At 50.7% G+C, this 24,504-nt stretch overlaps 1 protein-coding gene across 1 annotated transcript in view; it reads right to left on the bottom strand.

Annotated features, from left to right (window-relative positions):
- The window catches only part of LOC135207577 (NADH dehydrogenase [ubiquinone] 1 beta subcomplex subunit 2, mitochondrial-like), a 34,419-nt gene extending 10,668 nt beyond the window's left edge, over nucleotides 1-23,751 (bottom strand). The window contains exon 1 of the mRNA XM_064239424.1: nucleotides 23,610-23,751. Coding sequence (XP_064095494.1) covers nucleotides 23,610-23,695 — 86 coding nt within the window. The 5' untranslated portion in view covers nucleotides 23,696-23,751. The remainder of the gene's footprint in view (nucleotides 1-23,609) is intronic.
- Between the last annotated feature and the right edge of the window lie 753 nt (nucleotides 23,752-24,504).

Below are 24,504 nucleotides of genomic sequence, written 5' to 3'. Positions count from 1 at the left end.
TGGAGCAGTAAATGTTGGGGGATCCACTTTATGGAAGGGATGAGGATTCACACTACTCACTAATGTCCTTCGCACCTCCATTAATGACACTATTTTCTGAGAAAACAAATCATCCCACAAACACAAAAATTACTTCTTATCTGTCAGTAGGAGCACAAGACATCCTTACTCAAAAGCACCCATAGAAAGAGTACTATGTGATGGCAAGTTCCCCTAAAGCAACAGACTAAAACACTGTTAGCCTAGTGGAAGCAGAAACTTAATGCCCCACCTAAGGTTAGGAAGCATTCTTATTTACTCAAATCTATTACCCTAATTTAAAAATAGTGTTATGGATTAACTATTAATTTCCTGGGAAGGATTGTTAAATACATCAAAATAACTTGAGAAACTACTGAAAATTAATTCCCATGCTTAACTCGAGTTTGCCTAGCTATAAGCTTGCCTACTGGTAGGCAACTTGTAAAACTTTACCTTCCCCCTCCCCCGTGGGCTACAGTCTTCTCAAGCATGACAATGAATTGACATTCTAAGAGCGGATTGATTGATTTATGTCAAAATATACCACAGCGTCACGACAACTTAGGTCATCCATGTCATTTCTTGGAATGGATGCAGAACATAGAGACAGGGTATGTCAAAAGTCCAATTGGGAAAACAGGCCAAACCTAATCTTAGAATGCTGTTTACTTGCATAACAAGACCTTACCTTCCTAACCTGACTTAGAGCACCATGCCCCGACCTGGCTTGGGGGGGGGTTCATCTTCCCCTTGGACTCCACAAGTAGGCTAATACTGAATACCAAAAAATGACAATTTGTCGAAAAATTGCATTTTTCCTAAACTATACAAACCTAGGTCCTTTAACAATAGGAAGTAGCTAGCGGCAGCTGGAACGTCGTAAGCTTCGCAACAAGGGAGAGAACGGTAGTTAACTGCTTGTCCGACAGTCGCGCGCCGCGCGACTGGGAGGTAAACAAATCACTTTTGCTTTTGGCCCATGCAAAATACGCAGAGTGAGGGGTGGCATGAGGAGGGACTATATGTAAAGGACCTCAGGTTTGTATAGTTAGGAAAAATGACATTTTTATAATAATATAAAGTTTCACTTATACTTACCCGGTGGTTACATATAGCTGTCGTCTCCTGACGTCACGGCAGAATTTGAAATTCGCGGGTAGCGCTAATTGGTTTGACAGGTGCCCTCCCTCTACTCCCGCCCCCTCTACCGGGTACCGGGTAACCATTCCAACAATAAATCAGAAGTTTCAATGCCTACCTGTCCATATGAGGGGAGGAGGGGGCGGGCTTCGTTATGTAAACCACCGGGTAAGTATAAGTGAAACTTTATATTATTATAAAAATGTCATTTTCACTTATATAACTTACCCGGTGGTTACATATAGCTGATTGACACATTTAGGTGGTGGGACAATGGCAGCTAAAATAACTGTTGGAATTATCCGAAGATATAGGTTCCTTACCTTTAAAGACCGCTGACTCAGTGGTTACTGCCTCTGTAGTCTGCTGGCCTTTATTGTACCGACAGGATATATAGGATCCGTGCGTCGGACACAATAATAAGTACTTGCCGTTGAGGACGTGACGTAACGACAAGACTATAATGCCCCTGCTCAGGGCGCAGTACAAATCACCACAAAATACAATGAAAAACGAGGGATCACCACAACCGTTTAAGAAATACACCAGACATTAAAAGACTGAAAGATACTCAAAAAACTCCCTGTATCTTCAGACAACCTTAAAAATACAAAAAACATAATCAAGGAGAAGTTAGTGAGGATGGGATACATCCTTCTCTCCCTCACCCAATACCGTGTCAGTCACAATGAATGGCCCCAATGGTACTGCAATTTTCATATGTGGTGCAAATCTGTCAGATAATGAGATGCGAAGACAGAATTGCTTCTCCAATATGTAGATTTTTAATAATGTCTTTCAAAGACAGATTACGTCTAAAGGCCATAGACGTAGACACTGCTCTAATTTCATGAGCTTTGACTTTAAACACTTTGATATCTGAGTCCTGACCTTGTCCGTGTGCCTCAGAAATCAAACTCCTTAAAAAGAAGGAGAGCGCATTTTTAGAAAGAGGACGAGAAGGATCTTTCACTGAACACCACAGGTTTATCACTCTTACCTCTTATACCTTTGGTCCTTTGCACATAATGTCTAAGTGCTCTCACTGGACAGAGAAGACATTCAGGCTCATTAGGCCCCCACTAACTCCGAAATGTTCTTTATAGAGAAAGAACGAGGCCAAGGACGTGAGGGATTTTCATTCTTAGCCAAAACCCCAGCATTGATGAGCAAATGGCATTGCCCTTAGCGAATCCAACTCTCTTATCAATAGCATGCAGCTCACTGATTCTTCTAGTGATGCTAAAACACAAAGAAAAGGGTCTTCCTGGTCAGATCTCTAAAAGAACTAGAGGAGATCGGTTCGAATCTATCGACATCAGCCATTTAAGAACTACATCCAGTTCCAAGCTACTGTTCTTGACTCCTTTTGTCTTGGTCGTATCAAAGGAACGAATCAGGTCTGAGAGGTCTTGATTATTAGAAATGTCTAATCCTCGATGTCTGAACACAGAAGACAACTAGCTCTATAACCCCTAATCGTCTGGGTAGAAAGCTTCTTCTTCTCACGAAGAAAAAGAAGGAAGTTAGCTAACTGAGCTATAGAGGTCTTAGAAGACGAAATTCCTTCTTCTTTGCACCAAGCTCTGAATTGGACCACTTAGCTTGGTACACTCGATCAGAGGATTCTCTTCTGGGTCTAGCATAGCCCTTGAAGCTCTCTTTGAAAATCCTCTCTTTCTGAGGAGATGCCTCGACAGTCTGAAGGCGACTAGTCGAAGAGCGGACAAGTTGTGATGGAACCTCAGAAAGTGGGGCTGTCTGAGTAGATCCTTCCTTAACGGTAACTCTCTCGGAAAGTCCGTCAACAGCAGTAGTAGATCCGGAAACCATTCCCTGGCCGGCCAAAAGGGGGCTATCAGAGTCATCCTGACGTTCTGATGACCTCTGAACTTTGCCAGAACTAATCTTAGCATTTTGAAAGGTGGAAAGGCATACAGATCCAGATTTGACCAGTCCAGAAGCATGGCATCCACTGTAAACGCCTCCTCGTCTGGAACTGGGGAGCAATACAGTGGTAGACGAGCTGTCTTGTTTGTGGCGAAGAGATCCAACTGAGGACATCCCCAAATCCCCCAAAGCTTCTTGCATATTTGAGGATGTAATGTCCACTCTGTGGAGAGGACTTGTCCTCTCCTGCTGAGAATGTCTGCCTTTACATTCTTCGAGCCTTGAATAAATCTTGTGCTCAAGACAACCTTGTTCTCTTTCGCCCAAATGAGTAGGTCTCTCGCCGCCTCGCACAGAGAGAACGAGTGTGTCCCCCCCTGTTTTTTTTTTTTTTATGTATGTAGAGAGAGCCGTGGTGTTGTCTGCTTGAACCAGCACTACTTTCCCTCTTACCTCTGTCTTGAAGTGCATTAGAGCCAAACGAATCGCCTTCAACTCTTTTAGATTTATGTGCCAGCTTTTCTGATGAATCTGCCAAGACCCGACACTTCCTTTCTCCCCAGAGTAGCTCCCCACCCTTTGTCCGATGCGTCTGACAAAAGAGTAAGGTTGGGGCTCAACTGGCTTTAGAGACAAGCCTTCCTCTAGCCTTCCTTCTGATTTCCACCAAAGTAGGTCCTGTTTGATTCCTTCCGAGATGGGGAACACGAAGGAGTCTGGGAACTACTTCCTTTGCCACTTCTGCTTCAAGTAAAATTGAAGTGGTCTCATGTTGAGCCTGCCCAGGACTTACAAATTGGCTCTATTGAAGCCAAGGTTCCTAAAAGGCTCATCACTGATTCGCCGAGCAAGTTTTGTCCTGACGAGAAATTCGTCTATTTTGTTCAGGCAAGAGTCGAATCCTTTGGCGGACGGAAAAGCCTGAAAAAGAACTGAATTCAGTCTCACTCCAAATAAACTATCTCCTGAGAAGGAGTGAGACATGACTTTTTCTTTGTTTACTAACAAACATGACAATTTGTCGAAAATTGCATTTTTTCTAACTATACAAACCTGAGGTCCTTTAACAATAGGAAGTAGCTAGCGGCAGCTGGGAACGGTCGTAAGCTTCGAACAAGGGGAGAACGGTAGTTAACTGCTTGTTCCGATCGTCGCGCGCCGCGCGACTGGGAGGTAAACAAATCACTTTTGCTTTTGGCCATGCAAAATACGCAGAGTGAGGGGTGGCATGAGGAGGGACTTTATGTTAAAGGGACCTCAGGTTTGTATAGTTTAGGAAAAAATGCAATTTTCGACAAAAATTGTCATTTGTTCCGATACGTAATACAAACCATCGTCCTTTAACAATAGGAAGACTCACTCTTGGTGGGGAGGAATCTGAGTCTTTTGATGAACAGACTGGTGTTCGTCCATCCCTGGAATGCCTCCCACTGTCGTAAGAGCGGGAGGGAGGGGTCCAAGCCTCTGTCCGATTGATCGGGGGTGTGCACCGCAGGATCAATGGTCAGACCTCTGGGCCGAGTACTAAGAGAGAGGCAAGCGTATCTCTTCGTACCAGCATTGTAAGAACTTTTTCCTTACATGAGCAAATGTAAAGTAATGGGTTTGCTCATGTTGGCATCCACTCCTCCCCCTTGTTGGAGAAAGTGGTGGATATTTACTCCTATCTCTAGTTAGAGATAGGATGGAGCTCTGTTTGAATAGCTTACCTGCATCGGACTCCTTTCCCAGCAAGGTAACGACCGTATCCCTCTGCCCACAGTAGAGGTAGAAAAAGAAAGTGGTGAAGAGAAGCCAGTTCCACTCTCTCATTCACGCATTCATTCTCCCAGTCATACCAGGAATCGATGCTGTTCTGCCTGCTCGGGTGCTGGGTAAGCTTACCACAACGTGTTGAGCAGTTCCACCACAGGTCCCAAGGAAAAAGAAAAAGTATCCAAGGACTTGTGGGCAATATCCCGAAGGTAGAAGGACGTGCAAAAGGTGGTCTGGTTGGCCCAGACACCAGCCTTCAGGACCTGCGCCACGGAGAAGTTCTTACGGAACGCTAAGGAGGGTCCGATACCGTCTGACTTCGTGGGCTCTCGGACGAGCGTACGGATGTCGTCGCTACCATCAGCTTCGTACGCTCTCCTGATCACCTCACGTAGCCAGAAAGAAAGCGTGTTCTTGGAGACTTCTTTCTTGGTGACCCCCAGTGCTAACGAAGAGGCGTCGACACTCAGGCCATGAGATGTCGAGTTCTCTTCAGATAGCGCCGTAGCGCCCTCACAGGACAAAGCATCATCTCATCCGCATCATTATCGGTGAAGTCCAACGAGGGAGGGGATCGTGAAAGACTCGAAACCTGTCGTCAGGGATCGACAGATTTCTGAGTCTTAGCTACGAAGTTCGGGACGAAATCGAGCGTCACAGATCCCCAGACCTCTGGTATGTTTAACATCATAAGAAAGGCCATGTAGTTCCCCTACTCTCTTCGCCGATGCCAGGGCCAGCAAGAAGAGGGTCTTGAGGGTCAGATCCCTGTCTGACGACTCTCGGAGTGGCTCGAAGGGTCTTCGAGTCAAACTCCTAAGTACGAGAGTCACATCCCACGCAGGGGGCCTGGAGTTCCCTGGGTGGGCAAGACCTTTCGAAGCTCCTCATTAGCAAGGATATCTCGAACGAATTCGTGATGTCCAGTCCCCTCAGTTTAGGACGAGAGCCAGGGCGGCTCTATATCCCTTAACTGTGGGTACTGAGAGGAGCTTCTCTCGGCGAGAAACACGAGGAAATCCGCTACCATGCTGAAGAGTGGCTCTGAGAGGAGACAAACCCTGTCTACGACACCAACCACAGAACGAACGGGCCCACTTCCCCTGGTACACAGCTGCAGAGGACTGTCTGACGTGTCCAGCCATCTCTGTTGCTGCGCTACGAGAAAGCCTCTCGTTCGCAAGAGATGGTGGATAATCAGCCAGCCGTGAAGTTGAAGGGACTGGACTGCGTTGGTGGTACCGTTCTACTGTGGCTGGGCTAGAAGGTTGTGCCAGTTGGGTAGCTCTCTCGGTGCGTCCGCAAGAAGAGCCAGCAGGTCCGGATACCAAACGGCTTGAGGCCGCTTGGGAGCCACCAGGATCATTCTGAGATTGGGAGTGACCAGCACTCGACTGATCACTTTCCGAATCAGACAAGAAGGGAGGAAAAGGCGTAAGCGAAGAGGTTGTCCCAGGGGGTGTTGTTAGAGCGTTCCTCTGCAGCTGCCCATGGGTCCGGCACAGCTGAAAAGAAACCTGAAGTTTTTTCTTGTTGTCCGGGTGGCGAACAGGTCTAACGACCGGTCGCCCCCACAGGTTGAAGAGCCTTTCCACATCTTGGTGTAGAGACCATTCGGTCCCCCTATCACCCTGATCCCGACGGCTGAGCTTGTCCGCTACTACATTCCTCTTGCCTGGCAATGTAGCGTGCTGACAGCTCTATTGAGTGAGCCGTGGCCCACTCGTGCACCTGCACCGTCAACTGATGGAGCGGAAGAGCCCACACTAGCCCCCCCTGCTTGTTGACATATGCCACTACTGTGGTGTGTCGCACATCAACACCACTGAGTGGTTCCCACCAAGCGGTCCCGAAACTCTTGGAGAGCGTTGAACGCCGCCTTGAGTTCCAGGACATTGATGTGAAGGTGCTTTTTGTCGTGATGGTCCCACACACCTGCAGTCAGCAACTCCTCAGGTGTGCGCCCCCATCCCTCGGTCGATGCGTCTGAGAACAGACGCATCTCCGGGGGGGGAGTGCGTATAGGCACTCCTCTTAAGAGGTCTTGTCGTCGAGCCACCAGGCCAGGTCCTGCCTCACCTTGTCCGTGATAGCCACGGGAAAGTAAGGAGGATCCCTGGCCTGGGACCAACTCTCCCTTAGCCTCCACTGGAGAGACCGTAGGTGAAGAACGCCGTGAGGGTACTAAACTTCTCAGTGACGACAGATGGCCGATCACGACTTGCCATTGCTGTGCTGCCTGTTCCTGCCGCGACAGGAACCGGCCGGCTGCCTCCCGTGAATTTGCTGATACGCAAGTCTGCGGGAAAGACTTGCCCTGCTACCGTATCTATCAGCATACCCAGGTACTTCATCTTCTGCTTGGGTTCGAGATCGGAACTTCTCGTAGTTTATCACGATCCCCAGATCGCGACAAAAACTTGAGGAGTCGATCTCTGTCCTTGTGTAGCAACTGCGAGCGGGAGCTCGCCAGGACCAGCCAATCGTCGAGATACCTCAGAAGACGTATCCCGTTCGAATGGGCCCAAGCTGACACCAGAGTGAAACACTCGCGTGAAACACCTGTGGGGCGGTTGAGAGACCGAAACCAAAGTGCCCTGAATTGGTACACCGTCCCGTCGAAGATGAAGCGGAGGTACTTTTCTGGAGGACTGATGGATGGGTATTTGAAAATACGCGTCCTTCAGGTCCACTGAAGCATGAAATCTCGTTCCCCCTGATCGAGTCGAGCACTGAGCGTGCCGACTCCATCGTGAACCGCGTCGTGCGATGGAACGAAGCGGTTTCAGGGGAGAGAGGTCTATCACCGGGCGCCAGCCCCCCCGATGCCTTCTCCACTAGGAGAGGTCGGCTGTAAAAAGCCCGGTGACTGGTCCCTCCACGATTTCTACAGCTCGTTTCGCCAGCATGGTCCTTGATCTCCTGTCGAAGAGCGTTGTCCTTTGTTGATCCCCGGACATAGGTCTGTAGATGGACCGGTTTGGAGATGAGGGGGGGTGGGGGCCGAGAACTGCGAAGGGTAGTATATATCCCTCCCGTAAGGACCGTCTTACTATCCAGTTCTCGGCGCCGTAGCGCTGCAAAGTCGCCCAATGGCTCGCCAGGCACCCCCCCACTTACCGGCAGCAGGTGAGGGGGAACGTCCGTCCCAGCGTTTCCCTCCTCGTTTCGACTTCTTTCCAACACCTCCTCGGGGAAAGGAGGGCTGGGAGGAGGGCTGGTTGCGGCCTCCTCTCGCAGAAGTCGAAACAACTGGAGTCTTCACAACGGGTCTTGGACGGTGCAACCGTCTTCGCCGCCGTGGAAGCGCTAGCCAAGCTCTTTGGTTTGGCCGCAGTTACTCGAGGTTGCCCAGAAAAACCTTCGAGACTGCCTGGTGGACTAAGCGGTCACTCTCGTCAGTGCGCCGCCGTTCCACCGCAGCGTCCACCATCTCTCCAGGAAAGAGAGCTGGGGAACTCCTAAGAGGTCCATTTCGTAGCCCCACCGAGTGCCGCCTCACGCCCAGCCCCCTTGGTCACTCGGGTAAGGACTGTGCCCTACGCCGAAGAACCAAAGTTGGCCCACAGGTTAGCAGTCTGATGGGCGAAGGTAAGAGATTGCTCTTCCTCCAGACTGGCACAGTCTCCTAAAAGAAGCGTCGTCTTCGAGAGCAGAACTCCCGGAGCCGCCGCTACTTTGTATTGTGAGGGACCACAAATCCACCAGGAAACTGCCTGGAATGCTGCCATAGCGGTAGATTCAGGGCAAGTGCCCTCCTGCTGCGAGAACCATAGGTTCTCCGACAGGAGCTGCTGCAGGGACACACCTGGAGTCAGCCTAGCTAAACTCCGGGTTAACGTCCTTGTTTCGGCAGTATCGGGTCTTCCGATGGCACGTAGAATCGCCTCTGCCGCTGTAGAGGGGGTGGAGGAAGCAGCTTAGAGGACCGTCCGGATTTCAGCGAGTCCTCCCGTCCTGAGACGAGATTCTCCACCTGATCCAGGACTGAGTCCGCAAGCTCTGATCGTGCAACCCCATCGTCATTTTTTGGGCTCCCTCTTGGGACCCCAAAATGACTCGAGCCGGGACGTGGGCTCTGCTGGTGGTAGCGGCGATCCTTCCGCGAGGTCCATTATGCAGACGCATCAGCTTAATGAACCTCTGCGAAGTTCCTCTGTTATCTCTGGCGTCACAGCGTCTTGTGGGAGTAGGAACCGTCCAGTCCCTCCAGCAAGAGCATATCCCATCGATACTCCTCCTTCAGAAGGAGGAACAGCGACAAGACCCTGGACGGTCGCCTCCAACTACTTGCGCGTACGTCCTGGTCGGTCCTAAGACCGTACTGAGCCGTACGGCGTCATAGCCGGGTCACGAGTGGGCGCACTCTCGTGATCGCTCCTTGGTACCTCGCTCCTCCCGGTATAGCCCGAGGAGGTTGAAGGTAGGGAGAGGCAGACCTGACTCTCCCCCCACGCTCGCTGGCAGGACCAGCGTGCGTAGAGGGCTGCTGCCGATCGGTCAACCCGCGTGACGGTCTAGCAGTAGGCCTAGCGTCGCCGCTCGGCCTGGGGCGATTGGCTCGGCTGAGCACGTCGAGACCGCTCTCTAGCGTCAGGCGAGCTGCCGCCTGGTCACCGTCTCCGCCCGGTCCCATCGGGAGCGGCGGACGGGTGACCTGCTAGGCTCCCCTTTCGCGTCGAGACCGGCCAGCGTCCTCTCGGCGCGTCAAACCGCTGGTACCAGCCGTGGCTGGTACCGGCGGCCGTGGGGACTCCTTCCTCGCCTCAACCCGTGGCCGGTCAGCGACCGTCACGTCAGCCCGAGCAGCCGGTTGGTCGCTGCGAGAGCGTCCCACTGGCCTGGCGAGAGTCGTGTGGCACGACTCTCGCCAGTCTTCTGCTCCGTGCCGCTTGTCTTGGACGGCGAGCTAGCTCGGACGTCGAAACTTTGGCTGGGACGGTCCTCTTTAGAAGAGCGTCCACTCGGTGCTTCTCGCGAACGAGAAGCGGCCAGACGACCGGAACCTGGTTTAGCGGCAGAACCCACTAGCACCAGGTGAGGACAACCAGCCGATGGCTGATGCACCTCTGGTCCCCGTCGACTTCTTCTTTGCAGAAGAAGCGACGGGCCCTGCACCCGAAGGAACAGGAGGACCAGCAGAAGAGCTCCCCAGCTCGCCTGAGCGAGCCGGGCCCTTAGAAGATCCCGAAGGAGTCTTCTTAGGGGGGGAGGAGGCAACCCTTCTTCTTCTTCGGCTGTTTGGCTTAGAAGTCGAAGGGGAAGGAGAGGCAGCAGACGACGAAGAAGACGATGAAGAACGACGACGACACCTTCTTCCTCTTCCTCTTCTTCTTCGCCAGGCTCCGCAGGAACAGACGTCAGGTCTTCCATCCAGGAGGGAGCCGGGGCAGTTGCCGAAGCAACAGGGCCCGACTGCACCTGTCCGGAAGGACCTGAGACTGTTACAGCACACCAGCAGCGGAACGGGACAGGAACAGGTCCGGGAACAAGCAGGAACAGCAGGAACATCTGAAATGGAATGTGTACCTGAAAAGGAAAGAGTCGCTGGAGCGGCCCACAGGTACGGCAGGCACGGCAGGTACCACGGAGAGCCAGGCGTCCTGTCGACAGTCACCGTCATCCGTGGCACTGGCGGCAGGTCCAGGGGGGTACTCTTTGGGCAGCGGAAGTCCGGGGTCGGCAAAGGAAAAAATCCGGTGGTGGTGGCAATCGTCTCTTTGGAACGGCGGCAATTGGTTTTGTACTGCCGCCGTGGGTGTCACCGACATTATATGTGGCGTATATACAAGATGTGGTGGCATCTCATACGCAGGGGTAGTTAATGTGGTAGTCGTGGTGGTCACCGCACCATGAGTGACCACGGCCGACCCCGCCAACCGCTGTAGGCAACCCCTGATGCTGGGCACTCCCTGCAGTCCCAGCGACTCCCACACCTGTCCCAAGTCGTCCTTCGCTGATGGCACACCTGCGGAAGCAACAGTCGGGTTGAATAGGAGGGGCTTCCCCGCGCCTGGGGGGCGAAATACCCCCCCAAGAGCGGACAGAAGACCCCGAATACAGCTGTACATCCGGGTAGCGGGCGCCCTCCCTCCACACTCGACGGATCGAGAGAGGAAAGGACTCCGGCTCCCCCCCCCGCAGGGGAAGGCGCAAACCGGGGGGGCTGGCAGGAGGCAGGAAAGAGGACGAAGTGTCCGTTACCAAAGGAGTCACTGGACTTTCCGATGACTTCTTGGCCGGTCCTAAGTCTCTTCCTGCCCTCGTTCAGCAGCCCACCCCTGCGCCTCGGACCAGTTCATACAAACCACACATGGTTCGTTGCGGGAGCACTCTCGCCCTCGACAACGGAGTACAAACTCGTGGGGTCCACCTCAACAAATGACCTGAACCCCCCACATTTACGTCCCTCCAGCCCGGGACACTCTACGGGCGACTGGATGGGCGCGGTGATATCTCAATCTCCTCTAATTCACTCATTGCAATTCAATTGAAATAGAGAAAAAAGTACTTACAATCACTCCTGATATACAAGAAAGAGAAAACAAATACTCAAGGTTGAAGCAAACGACAAGCGGGCAGAGCGATGGCGAACACGTCCTTCCCACACACGGCCGAAAGCAAAAGTGATTGTTTACCTCCCAGTCGCGCGGCGCGCGATACGATCGGACAAGCAGTTAACTACCGTTCTCCCCTTGTTCGAAGCTTACGACCGTTCCAGCTGCCGCTAGCTACTTCCTATTGTTAAAGGACCGATGGTTTGTATTACGTATCGGAACAACTAGGCTTTCCGTCATCCTTAAAGTCTTTTGTAGGTCCTCCACACACTTCTGTCTGGACCTTGCCCTGAGAAGCCAATCGTCTAGATCACTGGTATTCGTATCCCGTCTAGATGAAGCCACTTTGCTTACTGACGACAGAACTCTGGTGAACACTTGTGGAGCTGTCGACAGGCCGAAGCAGAGGGCCCTGAACTGATAAATGCGGCCCTGGAACACGAATCTCAGGAAAATCTTCTCGATTCCGAATGAATCGGAATATGAAAATAAGCGTCCCGAAGGTCTATGGAAACCATCCAATCTCCAGGATGAAGAGCTGCTAATACCGATTGGGTCGTTTCCATAGAAAACTTCGTCTTCAGGACAAAGACGTTCAGGGCACTGACGTCCAACACTGGTCTCCAACCCCCCGTGCCTTCTTTACCAGGAAAAGCGATTGTAAAATCCTGGTTCCTGCGGAGAGTCCACTAACTCTATGGCCCTCTTTGCCAGTAAGGCGAGAACTTCTTGATGGAGGGACAGCAAATTTTTCCGGAGTTCTCCGAGTAGGCCTGAGAATTCACAGGAAATTCTGTGAGAGGGGGGTTGGGGGTTTGCTTGATGACGGAATGGTTGTATCCTTCCTTCAGGACCTGGACCGTCCAAGGATCCGCTCCGAGATGAAACCAGGTCTGCCAGAAAAGGTGTAATCTGGCTCCTACTGCTGTGGTGGACTACGGGCCTACTTTTTGAGGTGGAAGAGGGAGTGGTTTTAGAAGAGGCTCTACCTCTCCCACGAAACCTGGAGGAAGATCGAACGGAGCTCTCCCTCCGAACAATGGTTTAGGAGCTTCCGTGGAGGGAGCACTCCGAGAAGCAGAAAGAACCGGAGCTATCTTCCTGGGCTTCTTCACTGACTGTGTTAAAAGATCCTGGGTCGCTTTTCTGTGTTAAAGATTGAGCGATCTCGCTCACAATCTCTTGCGGAAATAGGTGTTTCTTGTCCAAAGGAGAGAAGAGCAAGGCAAGACTTCTGGTTCGGATGAAACCCCTTTCGACAAGAAGGAGCACCAAAGCTGTCTCTTCTTCCACACTCCAGAGGCGAAAATGGCAGCGAGCTCCGAAGCTCGCCATCACAGATGCCTTTATCGATACAATCCAGTACCGAGGCAAATCCTTCAACTGCCTCCTCCGAAAGTCCAAATGACTTGACTTTCCTGGCCAGCGAAGCAATGGACCAATCCAGGAACTAACAACTTCGAAAACACGGAAAACACTCTTGCAAAGATGCTCCAGTTCATTTGTTGAAAAGAAAATCTTAGCAGTAGTAAGGGACTGCTCTGCGGGAAGAGTCCACGAGACTAGAAAAGTCTCCCTGAGCGGAGGCAGTCACACCCAGGGAAAAAACTTCTCCAGTGTCATACCAGACACGGATCCTTGACGAAAGTCTCGAAGGGGGAAGACAAAAAACATTTTTCCCTGTTCCCTCTTCTCCAAAAGCCAAGCGTTAACTTTCTTGATAGCTTTCTTAGCCGAAATCGAGAGGACGAGACGCTTGTGAACGAGGACGAGAGTCAGGCTTACTGTCCTTTTTCTACTGCGAAACTAGGAGAAACTGGAACGGAAGGCGCAAAAGAATCTCCAAAGTTGTCAACGAAGGATCGTAAAAGGAGTTTATACCCGACAAATGCTTGTCTTTTTCTGTAAGTCCTTCTCTTTCTTCCTCCAAATCCGAAGCTTCCTTCGACGAAACCTGGCGAACATTCCATCGGAAGAGGATCCTGTTCGGCGAAGTCGCACCCTGACGCGTCCGAGGAGGGTGTGAGAAAGCCAGGAGAAGACGTCTGAGCCTGTACTGAGACGTATCCGGGCGGCTGAGCTGGCGGCTGCGTTGGCGGCTGAGCTGGCGGCCGCGCTGGCGCTCGAGCGAGAGCCTGACGTGGCGCCATAGACGGAGTCAGGAAAGGAGTCCGACCAGGCGCCTGAAGTGGCGTCTGAAGAGGAGTCACATGGAGAGTCTGAGCCTGAAGAGGCGACTGCAAAAGGAGCCTGCGAAGAGGACTGCACAGTAGTTCTTGCGGAAGATGTAAGGCGGTCGGGAGCGGAGGGCATTCGGGGACGAAAGAGACTTGCCAAAAAGCTCCAAGATACTGCCTAACTTGGCATTCATCTGGTTCCAAAACACCGAAGGTTGAGGATCCACCGACGTAGAATGGCGCGGGAGGTGTAGAAGGATGATCCACAAACACGTCTGGAGCCGCAGGAGTTATCGCTTGAGGAGGCTCTGGAGAAGGCTCCGAAGGAGTGTGCGTGTTCGGCTTCTCCACTTCTATGAGAGAAGGGCGATAAATCGAAACCGCGGAGAAAAAAAGCTTCAGCTCCTCCAAAACTACAAGAAGGTTCGGCAGCCGCCACCTTCTTGGGAACCGCAGCAGGCGAAACATCGCGCGACCTTTTCAGCGGTCTAGAAGTCTTATTACGCCAACTCTTATAAGAGGAAACATCTTGAACTAGAGTCACTTGACGAAAAACGACCTTCCTCGCAACACCTTTCCAATGGTGAGGCGACAGCATCCTGGGATACGGCTACAGGATTGCTTGAGGGGGGGCGGCTGCTCGGGAGCAGGTCCGCTCGCCTCCCTTCGGTTTTCGGCATGCCTCCTCCCAGGATTCTGGGAGTTTTGACAGGGGGCCTAGACCTAGGAGAACGAACGGGCCGACCAACCAACCTCCTCCTCCAACTACACTTGCACTAAGTAATTTATCACACTTAACTACCACTTCTTGCACTGTCTCACCCATTTTTCTGCATAGTGTGAGGAAAGAGACAAATTTTCGAGTCCATATCGGCTCGTAATACTGACACGGGATCGGGATCGGGAGATACAGATTCGAGGGCAGGGAGCAACATACGGGGTTAATAGGAACAGGATTAATAGAATTCATGAGGAATATCCTGGCTACTCACTAACTTATAAGAAGATCTCTGTGAAGCCTTTCTGATTCTATCTTTTTTTCTACTTTCTCATATACTTTCCCAGTGCCTCCCACTCCTGAGATGTTAGAGACTTACATTCTTCACACGTATTCTCAAAGAACATTCACGTCCCCTACAACTAACACAAGTAGAATGAGGATCAAGTGAAGCTTTAAGAAGTCTAGTCTTACACCCACTACTACACACCCTATACTGAACAGAGCCGGTGTCAGACATCGTGAAGAATTCAAAATAATTCCTAAAAAGGACAACAATATCAAAACCAAAATAACTATAGCGCTAGCAAAAAGATCAGTAAACTCAAGGTACATCACCAAAAGGAGAAAACCAAGATGATCAATTCCAAATTCCAACCAGCAGGAACCGTGTTACCGGTTCCGACGGCAGGAAACTTCTGATTTATGGTTGGAATGGTTCCCGGTACCCGGTAGAGGGCGGGAGTAGAGGGATCACCTGTCAAACCATTAGCGCTACCGCGAATTTCAAATTCTGCCGTGACGTCAGGAGACGACAGCTATATGTAACCACCGGGTAAGTTATATAAGTGAAAATGCAATTTTCGACAAATTGTCATTTGTTCCGATACGTAATACAAACCATCGGTCCTTTAACAATAGGAAGACTCACTTCTTGGTGGGAGGAATCTGAGTCTTTTGATGAACAGACTGGTGTTCGTCCATCCCTGGAATGCCTCCCTGGTCGTAAGCGAGAGGGAGGGATCCAAGCCTCTGTCCGATTGATCGGGGTGTGCACCGCAGGATCAATGGTCAGACCTCTGGGCCGGAGTACTAAGAGAGACAGCGTATCTCTTCGTACCAGCAAGCAAGAACTTGTTCCTGTTTGCAAGAGGCAACATAAAGTATGGGTTGTCTCAAGCTGGCATCCACTTCCTCCCCCTTGTTGGAGGAAGTGGTGGATATACGCTCCTATCCCTAGTGAAAGGGATAGGATGGGGCTCTGTTGAGTAGCTCACCTGCATCTTGTCCTTATCCAGCAGGGTGACGACCGTGTCCCTCTAACCACAGGTATAGGGGAAGAAAAAGATGGGAAGAGGAGCCAGTCACACTCTCATTCACCATCCATTCTTACGGTCACACCAGGACTCGATGCTGTTCAGCCTGCGAGGGTCTGGGTTCGCTACACAACGTGTTGAGCAGCCACCACGGGTCCCAAGGAAAAAGATCCAAGGACCTGTGGGCAATATCCAAAAGGTAGAAGGAAGGGCATGTGGTCTGGTTGGACCAGACCCCTGCCTTCAGTACCTGCGCCAAGGAGAAGTTCTTGCGGACAAGGCAGCATCTTCGCATCGAAGGCGGTGAAGTCCATTAGGGAGGGGATTGTGAACGACTCGAACCAATCGTCAGGGACCGAAGGGTTCTGAGTCTTCGCTACGAAGTTCGGTACGAAAATCGAGCGTCACGGATCCCCATCCCCTGGGTGGCTTGACTTCGCAGGAGAAGTCATGCAGTTCCTCAGAGGAAAAGAAGGAAATAGTCGCATGACCTATCCCTCTTCTCTACTTCGGTGATGTCCAGTACCCATACTGGTCTGTCCGTTAGCAAACGAAGTCTCTCGCATCCTCCTATCCCCATGCAGCGAAGTTCTCGGTAGTGGATAGGACACCGACACTCCATGGTGGGTGTCAATGGTATGGGTACTGTGACAAGCTATTAAAACGAAGTAATGGTTGCTGTGTAAACAACCGAACTAAGTCAACAGCGTAGTTCGTACTGACTCGGGCGCTCTAACAGCTGCCGACTGACTGTGTTCGGTAGGAGGCAAGTTGTCAAAGCATCCGAGTAAGTCACGTGACCTTCGCCTTTAAAGGGTTATGCCGAGAGACCAAACAAATGATGTATTTGTTTGTCACCAATGCCGGACAGCGAGGTGATGATTCTCTTAAGGCATGTACCCAACAGGCGAAAGTCAATTGCCTTCTAGAGACCGAGGTCCCTGAAGGTAAAACATCTCATGTTTGTTGAATCTCAGCTAAGGAGAAACAACACTATGTACCGTTGAAGACGAAGGTAGATATTGAATGCAACCTACGTCTTCACATATGAATCGAGAGAAGGATCTCAAGATTCACAACCTGTGCTTACAAATGACTGAAAACGCTAACCGCTATTTCATTGCTGTCCGGTGAGAAGTCGTAGTTGCAATGAAAGCGGGGCGTTCTTCGGTAATGAAAACACAGGTGAAAGCCGCCTGAAGAACTGCTTCTCATGGGCTGAACATTTGGAAGTAGCTGTCAGGTCGGAGAGTAGGCGATGTCTTCTGACACATCTTGTAATTCGGGTTGAACAATGAACAATTGTACACCTACGAATACGAGATATTTTGAAGACAAACTCAGATGTCTGCAAAATCATTCGCTTATCGCAGTGCGATGCAGCGGGAGACTTGTACAGACTTCTGTTACCGTGCGGTAAACAGAAAGATGAAAGAGTCCAAGAGATATCTCTGTTGAAAATTCTCGCAATGTCGAAGGCGATGGAATCTAGCGTCACAGCAGTAGATGGTCCTTCATTATTGCGAGAATCCCCGTTAATCAGAGACCTAAGTCCATGATTGTTGGGCAGAGATACGGTTCGGTAGTCAATCAAAGCAGGGGAGAGAGAGACATACGTGACCGTGAAATCTCGGAGGCCCAGCTGATACTGAGCTGCTATCAGGCAGTTCAATACGCAGTGGTTGAGCCTGCTGACTCGTCATCCTGAGTTTGGCAGGTAATCCATTATTCCACGAAGGAATGCGTTCGGCTAGAACTACCGAGCATAAAAGAAGATATGCTCGGGCAATTATATTTAGGCGAAACGAATTTCGGTAAATTATAAAATTGAAATTGTGTGTTGTCGTGACAAAACCATAAGTATATAAAAAAAAATTGAAACTGAAAAACTCCTGGGAGGTTGCACGGCAACCCCGAGTTGCAGTTCAATAGAATACTTCTCGTCCTAAGTCGCAATCCGTAGATTAACTAGGATATGCGCCTACCCCGTCGGACAATTCAACTGCTTAGCAGAAATCATGTCGCGAGGTTAATATATGTAGTATATTTGTAGATTCTGAACAAACGATCTCCATCCTAAATTCTTCTTCAAGAAAAACAAAATAAGGATTGGAGATCGACCACCTTCGTTCTCTATCAAAGAGAGTGAAGGAGAAGTCTTCCTCGAAGGAAAGCTTCAATGGTGAACAGAATACTAAGACGATAGTTCAAGCCAAACTGGATATTCCCGTCCGATCTCCTCTATTCCAGGTTGGTCGCCTACTGTGAGATAGTTTCTTTCAGCAGCAGTCTTCTTCACAATGCTAGAAATTCCAGGAATTCGAGCATAGGCGAGGTTCCCGATTATCGTGTAACATATCGGGGATTCTCGTCTCGCTCACTTTGGACCGTGGTCTCGCGTAAGTGTTTGAAGATCGTAAAAAACTCGAACACACTGAATGCGCTAGAAATTCCGTAGAATTCTAAGCAGTCCTGCGAAACCCCCACCGAATTCGTCAAAACGATATCGGCTGGTGGTCCTCTCGATTCCCGTAGAAATCGAGAATGGAGCAGGATTCCTCCTCAACGACCGGGGCTTACGTCAGGTAGGACCCGAAGGTCCCCCGGTAGCGCAGTCCCGAACGTGGGATCCTACAAAGAAATCTCTGTAGGATCCTTCCCCTTTCCCTCGTAGCCGTAAGGAGAGAGGGAATGGGGGAGGAATTGGATACTCGCTCGCCTTCCCAGTGGAACTAGCAGTTGGAGAAGTAGGAGCAGCCATCGCCTTGCGGCGATGGCCTCTCAGAGTCTGGGAAAACGTATCGTCAGGAGAAAACGTTTTCCCGCGGAGGGTTACGAACTCTCACTGTAGGTAAGGGTCTGCCGCCACTGTGAACGTCGTCTGGGTGGGGCTGATCGACACCTGACAGGAGAGAGCCGATACCGTCCTCCGACTCATTCCAGTCCTCGTCGAGGTCGAAACCTCTCAGGAGGACCGAAGGAGTATTTAAATACGGTGTCCGAAGACACGTAGAAACGCCGCTGTCGCAGTAGAGGAGGTGGAAGTAGCTTGATCGACCGGCCAGAACTGAGAGAGCCTTCTTGTCCGGAGACGAGAGACACTGGTTCGAGACAGAATCGGCAAGTCTCCGATCGCGGCAGACCCACCGTCGGTTTTGGTGGGTTCCCTCTCGGGCCCCAAAACGACTCGAGCAGGACGTGGGCTCTGCTGGTGGGGTGGGAGCGGCAATCCTTCGCAGGGTCATTATGCTGACGAATCAGCTTAATGACTTCTGCAAATTCCTCTGTATCTCGGGAGTAACCGCGTCTTGCGGAGTAGGGACCGTCCAGTCCCTCCAACAAGAACAGATCCCGAGATACTCCTCCTTCAGAAGGAGGAACAGCGGCAGACCCCTGACGGTCGCCTCCAGCTAATTGCGCGTATGTCCTGGTCGGTCCTAGAACCGTGCCTGGTCCATACGGCGTCATAGCGGGATCGCGAGCGGCGCACCTCTCGCGATCACTCATAGGTACCTCGCTCCTCCCGGTGTAGCCCGAGGAGGTTGAAGGTACAGGAGAGGCAGACCTGACGCTCCCCCCCCCCCCTAGCTCGCTGGCAGGACCAGCGTGCTTGGAGGCTGCTGCTGATCGTCAACCGCGGTGGCGATCGAGCAGCAGGCCTAGCCTTGCCGCTCGCCTCGGGGCGAGAGGCTTGGCTGAGAACGTCGACGCTGATCTCTAGCGTCAGGCGAGCTTGTTGCTGGTTACCGTCTCCGCCCGGTCCCGATGGGAGCGGCGTCAGGTGACCTGCTAGGCTCGCTGTCGCGGTGAGACCGGCGAGCGTCTCTCTCGGCGCGTCGAGCCGCTGGTAACAGCCGTGGCTGGTACCGACGGCCGCGGGGGACCCCCTTCCTCGCCTCAACCCGTGGCTGTCAGCGACCGTCACGTCAAACCCGAGCAGCCAGCTGTCGATGCGAGAGCGTCCACTGGCCTGGCGAGAGTTGTCTGCACGACACTCGCCAGTCTTCTGCTCCGCGCTTCGGTCTTGGCGGCGAGCGAGCTCGGGTGTCAAGACTTTGGCTGGACGGTCTCCCGCGGGTGAGACCGTCCCAATCGGTACTTCTCGCTAACGAGAAGCCGAGGCGGATCCTGGTTTAGCGGCAGAACCGCTAGAACCAGCGAGGAAGTGCCAGCCGAAGCTGGTACTCCTCTGGTCCCCGTCTTCTTCTCCTTGGTAGAAAAAAAAAAGACGGGCCCTGTTCCCGAGGGAGCAGGAGGACCAGCAGAAGAGCTCCCCGAATCGCCGGAGCGAGACGGGCCCTTAGAAGGTCCCGAAGGAGCCTTCTTAGGGGGGTGGGGGGAAAACCCGGGTTACCAGCTGGTCGCTGCAAGAGCGGTCCCGCTGGCCCTGGCAAGAGTCACCTTGAGCGTCTCTCAACCAGCCTTCTGCTCCGTGCCGCGTCTTGGGCGCCGAGCGAACTCTGGCGCCGAAACTTGGCTGCACGGTCTCCCGAGGGAGAACGTACACTCGGGATCTCTAGCGAACGAGAGACCGAGCCGGAAACCTGGCGTAGCGGCATCGCCGCTAGCACCAGGCGAGGAAGTACCAGAGCTAACCGATACTCCTCTGGTCCCCGTCTATCTCTTCCTTACGGAAGGGGAGACGGGCCCCGCTCCCGAAGGAGCAGGAGGACCAGCAGAAGGACCCCCCCGTCCCACCGGGGTGGGACGGGCCCTTAGAAGTTCCCGAAGGAGACTTCTTAGGGGGGAAGGCAGCCTTCTTCTTCTTCGGCTTATGGGCCTTAGAAGTCGAAGGGGAAGAGGCAGCAGCAGACGATGAAGACGAAGATGAACAGTTCCTCTTCTCTCTTCCTCGTCAGCTCACGCAGGACAGTCGTCAGGTCCTCCATCCAGGCCGGAGCCGGGGCTATTGCCGAAGCAACACGGCCCGACTGCACCTGTCCGGAAGGACCTGGGACTGGGGAAGACACACCGTGGGCAGGACCAGCATGGACAGGCACAGGAACCAGGAGCGACAGGAACAGCAACCAGCTCAGGAGCGGCAGGAACAGCGGAAGCGGTAGACCCAGAAGGGACAGCCAAGCCAACAGCGGGAATCACATCAGCGGCAGGTACGGCAGGCCCAGCGATCGCCTCGTAGAATCATCGGCAGTCAGCGGAACCTGGGTCCTGGCGGCCGGTCCAGGGGCGAGCTGCTGGAACAGCGGAAGTCTGGGGCAGGCAACACGAAGAAAACAGGCGGCGGCGGCAACCCCACCTCGGTACGGCTGCGGCCTAGTAGCGGCAGACGCGTCATCGACACAGCATGGGAGTGTAGACCAGTAGGGGGGGGAGCAGCATAAGCGGCCCGTTGTTAGTAGTGGAGACCGCCCCAGACCTCGCTAGACGCTGCAGCAGCCCGTGGATGCTAGGCACGCCCTGCCTCCGCGGTGGTCCATACCTGTCCAAGGTCGTCTCCCAGGATGTAGCACCTGCGGTAACATAGATAGATTAGTAAGAGGGGTTCCCTCACGCACGGGGGGAAGACATGCCCACCCCGAACGCAAGGAAGACCCCAAATACAAAATACAACGAAGAAGCTGAGCGGGGGGCAGGAAGGAAGACGAAGAATCGGATACCAAGGGAGTCGCGGGAGAGCTTTCCGACGACTTCCTGGCAGATCTTCGCGTTTTCCCCCACCCCGCACAGCAGTGAAAAGTAATATGAAAAATGAACAGAATACTGCCCTTGCGAAATCCTTCATAGAACTTAAAGAATATTCTGTAACCCGGAACGGCTTTTTGTTGGAAAAAAATTTCAATTAATTATATGCTATCATAAAAATATATTGAAAAAGAAACAGAATTACTGCACTTGCGATTCATTTTCACATAAAAAACGTAAGGATCAATTCCCGGGTAAGAACGAAATTGATCCAAATTAAATTTCATGCAAATAAATAAATGAAAATGAAAAGAATATTGCAATTGCGAATCCACTTTCATTGCATTCTATTATACAAAATTAAAAGGCTCGTGCCGAGCACAATCACACTCTCGGTAACGAACGCACAGGGCAAAAATATAATGAAAAGAGTACTTACATTTTCAATTACACACTTTCGCCCAAAATACATGACTCGGCGCGAGCGCGCCCGCCCTCACCGGACATAATTCAAGGGTTCAAAATATGAAAAAGAATAGGAAACGCCGCATCTAACGGCGATAACTCCATGTTGGTTCATCATTAAGTAATGAGAAAACAAGTGTACTTACAGTTTCATTTTACAAGTCACAAACCAATTAGTACAAAACACTCCGCCGCATCTACGGCGATAACCCATGTTGGTTCATAATTAAGTAATGAAAATGAAAACAGTGTACTTACAGTTTCATTTTCAAGTCAAACAAACCATGTAGAAAACACTCAGCCGCTCTACGGCGATAACTCCATGGTTGGTTCATATTAAGTAAGAAAATGAAAAACAGTGACTTACAGTTTCAATTTTCAGTCCAAAAACAAACCATTAGTAGAAAAAACAATCTAAACAAAAGCTACACGATGAAGCGGGCAAGAGGAGCGATGACGAACACGTCCTTCACACCCACGGCCGAAAGCAAAAGTGATTTGTTTACCTCCCAGTCGCGCGGCGCGCGACTGTCGGACAAGCAGTTAACTACCGTTCTCCCCTTGTTCGAAGCTTACGACCGTTCCAGCTGCCGCTAGCTACTTCCTATTGTTAAAGGACCGATGGTTTGTATTACGTATCGGAACAAACGGTGGGTACTAAATTTCTGTTTATGCGTGGTCTGGCACTGGCTACATCCCAACCAAAAAAAAACAACCTTAAAGCTAAAATTTCAAGTGTGTTGTGCTGTGACCATAAACCATAATTTACCTTTCTAAACCCGACTTAGGGCACAAAAAAAGTGCATCAGCCTGGCCGGAGGTGCTTTCTTCTCCCTGGACCTCACAAGTTAACACTTAACATAGATAACTGGTTACTTGGAAAGAAAAAAGTTTTGCGGAAAATGAAGTCTTCATGGAAAAATTCTCGATCGTCAAATTGTTGTAGGTAATTCTAGGGAATAGCTCCATTCGGACTGCAAGGAACATTCCCGCGAATACAACAGCCACTAGGGATCGAGGCATCAAATGTATTTCGTCATGTTTAATCTACTAGCCCCTGGGGGTTAATCACAGTTGACCACCCAAAATTAATTAAACGGTAAATTCTATATATGCAACCCAAATACTATAGGAAACTGTAATTTCCAAATAAATACACGATGCAGATTATTACCTAAATTTACCTTATCTGATACCTAGCCTATTAGGTAGGTAGGGTAAAAAAACCGCATGGTACAGGGGTGGACCATGTACGATCAAATGTGTACAACCCGAAGAAAAGTACATTATAACGCGTCCTGACACCGGAGTAGAGGTCTTTAGCTCCGTTTCTCACCAACAACAAGTCGCGTCTGATGCCCATCTCCGATGTCAGGACGCGTTTTAATGTACTTTTTTTGGGGTTGTACACATTGATCGTACATGGTCCACCCCTGTACCATGCGGTTTTTTACCCTATAACCGGGTAAGTCACTTTATGGGTAGTTTAGGGCACGGCAGAGTAGCCTAACTCTTAGCTGACCCTGGTCTTCATAGGCTACTCTGCAAGCTTGGTAAACCCAAGTCTTTGCCTACATTATAAGAATACCTAGTAACTTTTAATTTTTCTCAAAACTACCTACCTAGTAATTCGGGTCGAATATCATTTAGCCTACTACCTAGCCTAGGTAGGTACCTAGGCTAATGGCTGACCTAGCTAGGTAACTACTGTAATCAACCCCTACTGTAATTTCCCTTGACCTCGTCTTACTAGAAGTATCTTATACCCAGCCTTGTTCCATAATAATAATAATAATAATAATAATAGATAATTGATGTCGCCGACATCTTCACACGGCGAGACCAAACCTCCCTTAGTAGGGGCACAACCTCCTTATTTTGACCCTTCTGCTACTTTTCAACGACCCTTTTTATGACCGAAACTTACGCTCCTCCTCCTAATTTCGGGGCCGAGGTGGCGATTCCCCTCTTCAGGATGGGCACAGTCCTCACGACGGACCTCAGAGGGAACATCTTTTCTCGGGACGGTGTCCGCCGATCAGCTGGGGACTTTATTTACAATGGTGGACGGACGGCACGCAGATGAATGGCACCACCGCTCGGCCCAAGATCATGATAATCTCAGGTCATAATACGCTCTGCGCTTTGCAATATTCTGTTCTGTGGTCATAATATGCTTTGCACTTTGTAATATTCTGTTCTGTGGTCATGATATGCTTTGCACTTTGCAATATTCTGTTCTGTGGTCATGATATGCTTTGCACTTTGCAATATTCTGTTCTGTGGTCATAAAACGCTCTGCACTTTGCAATATTCTGTTCTGTGGTCATAATATGCTTTGCACTTTGCAATATTGTTCTGTGGTCATAAAACGCTCTGCACTTTGCAATATTCCGTTCTATGGTCATAATACGCTCTGCGTTTAGCAATATTCTGTTCTGTGGTCATAATATGCTTTGCATTTAGCAATATTCTGTTCTGTGGTCATAATACGCTTTGCAGTATTTGGTTCTGTTTTTGCAATATTCTGTTCTGTTGTCATGATACGCTTTGCAATATTCTGTTCTGAGGTCATAACAAGCTTTGCAATACTTGGTTCTTATGGTCATAATCATAGATATAGAGAGTCTGTCCTGTGGTCATAATACCAATTTGCAATAGTTGGTTCTGTGGTCATAATATGCTTTGCACTTTGCAATATTCTGTTCTGTGGTCGTAATATGCTTTATACTTTGCAGTATTCTGTTCTATGGTCATAATACGCTCTGCACTTTGCAATATTCTGTTCTGTGATCATAATACGCTCTGCACTTGGCAACCCC

Source organism: Macrobrachium nipponense, chromosome 32 (genome assembly GCF_015104395.2).
Source record: "Macrobrachium nipponense isolate FS-2020 chromosome 32, ASM1510439v2, whole genome shotgun sequence".
In the NCBI taxonomy this organism is placed as follows: domain Eukaryota; kingdom Metazoa; phylum Arthropoda; class Malacostraca; order Decapoda; family Palaemonidae; genus Macrobrachium; species Macrobrachium nipponense.
This window is presented reverse-complemented; position numbering and strand designations above follow the sequence as displayed.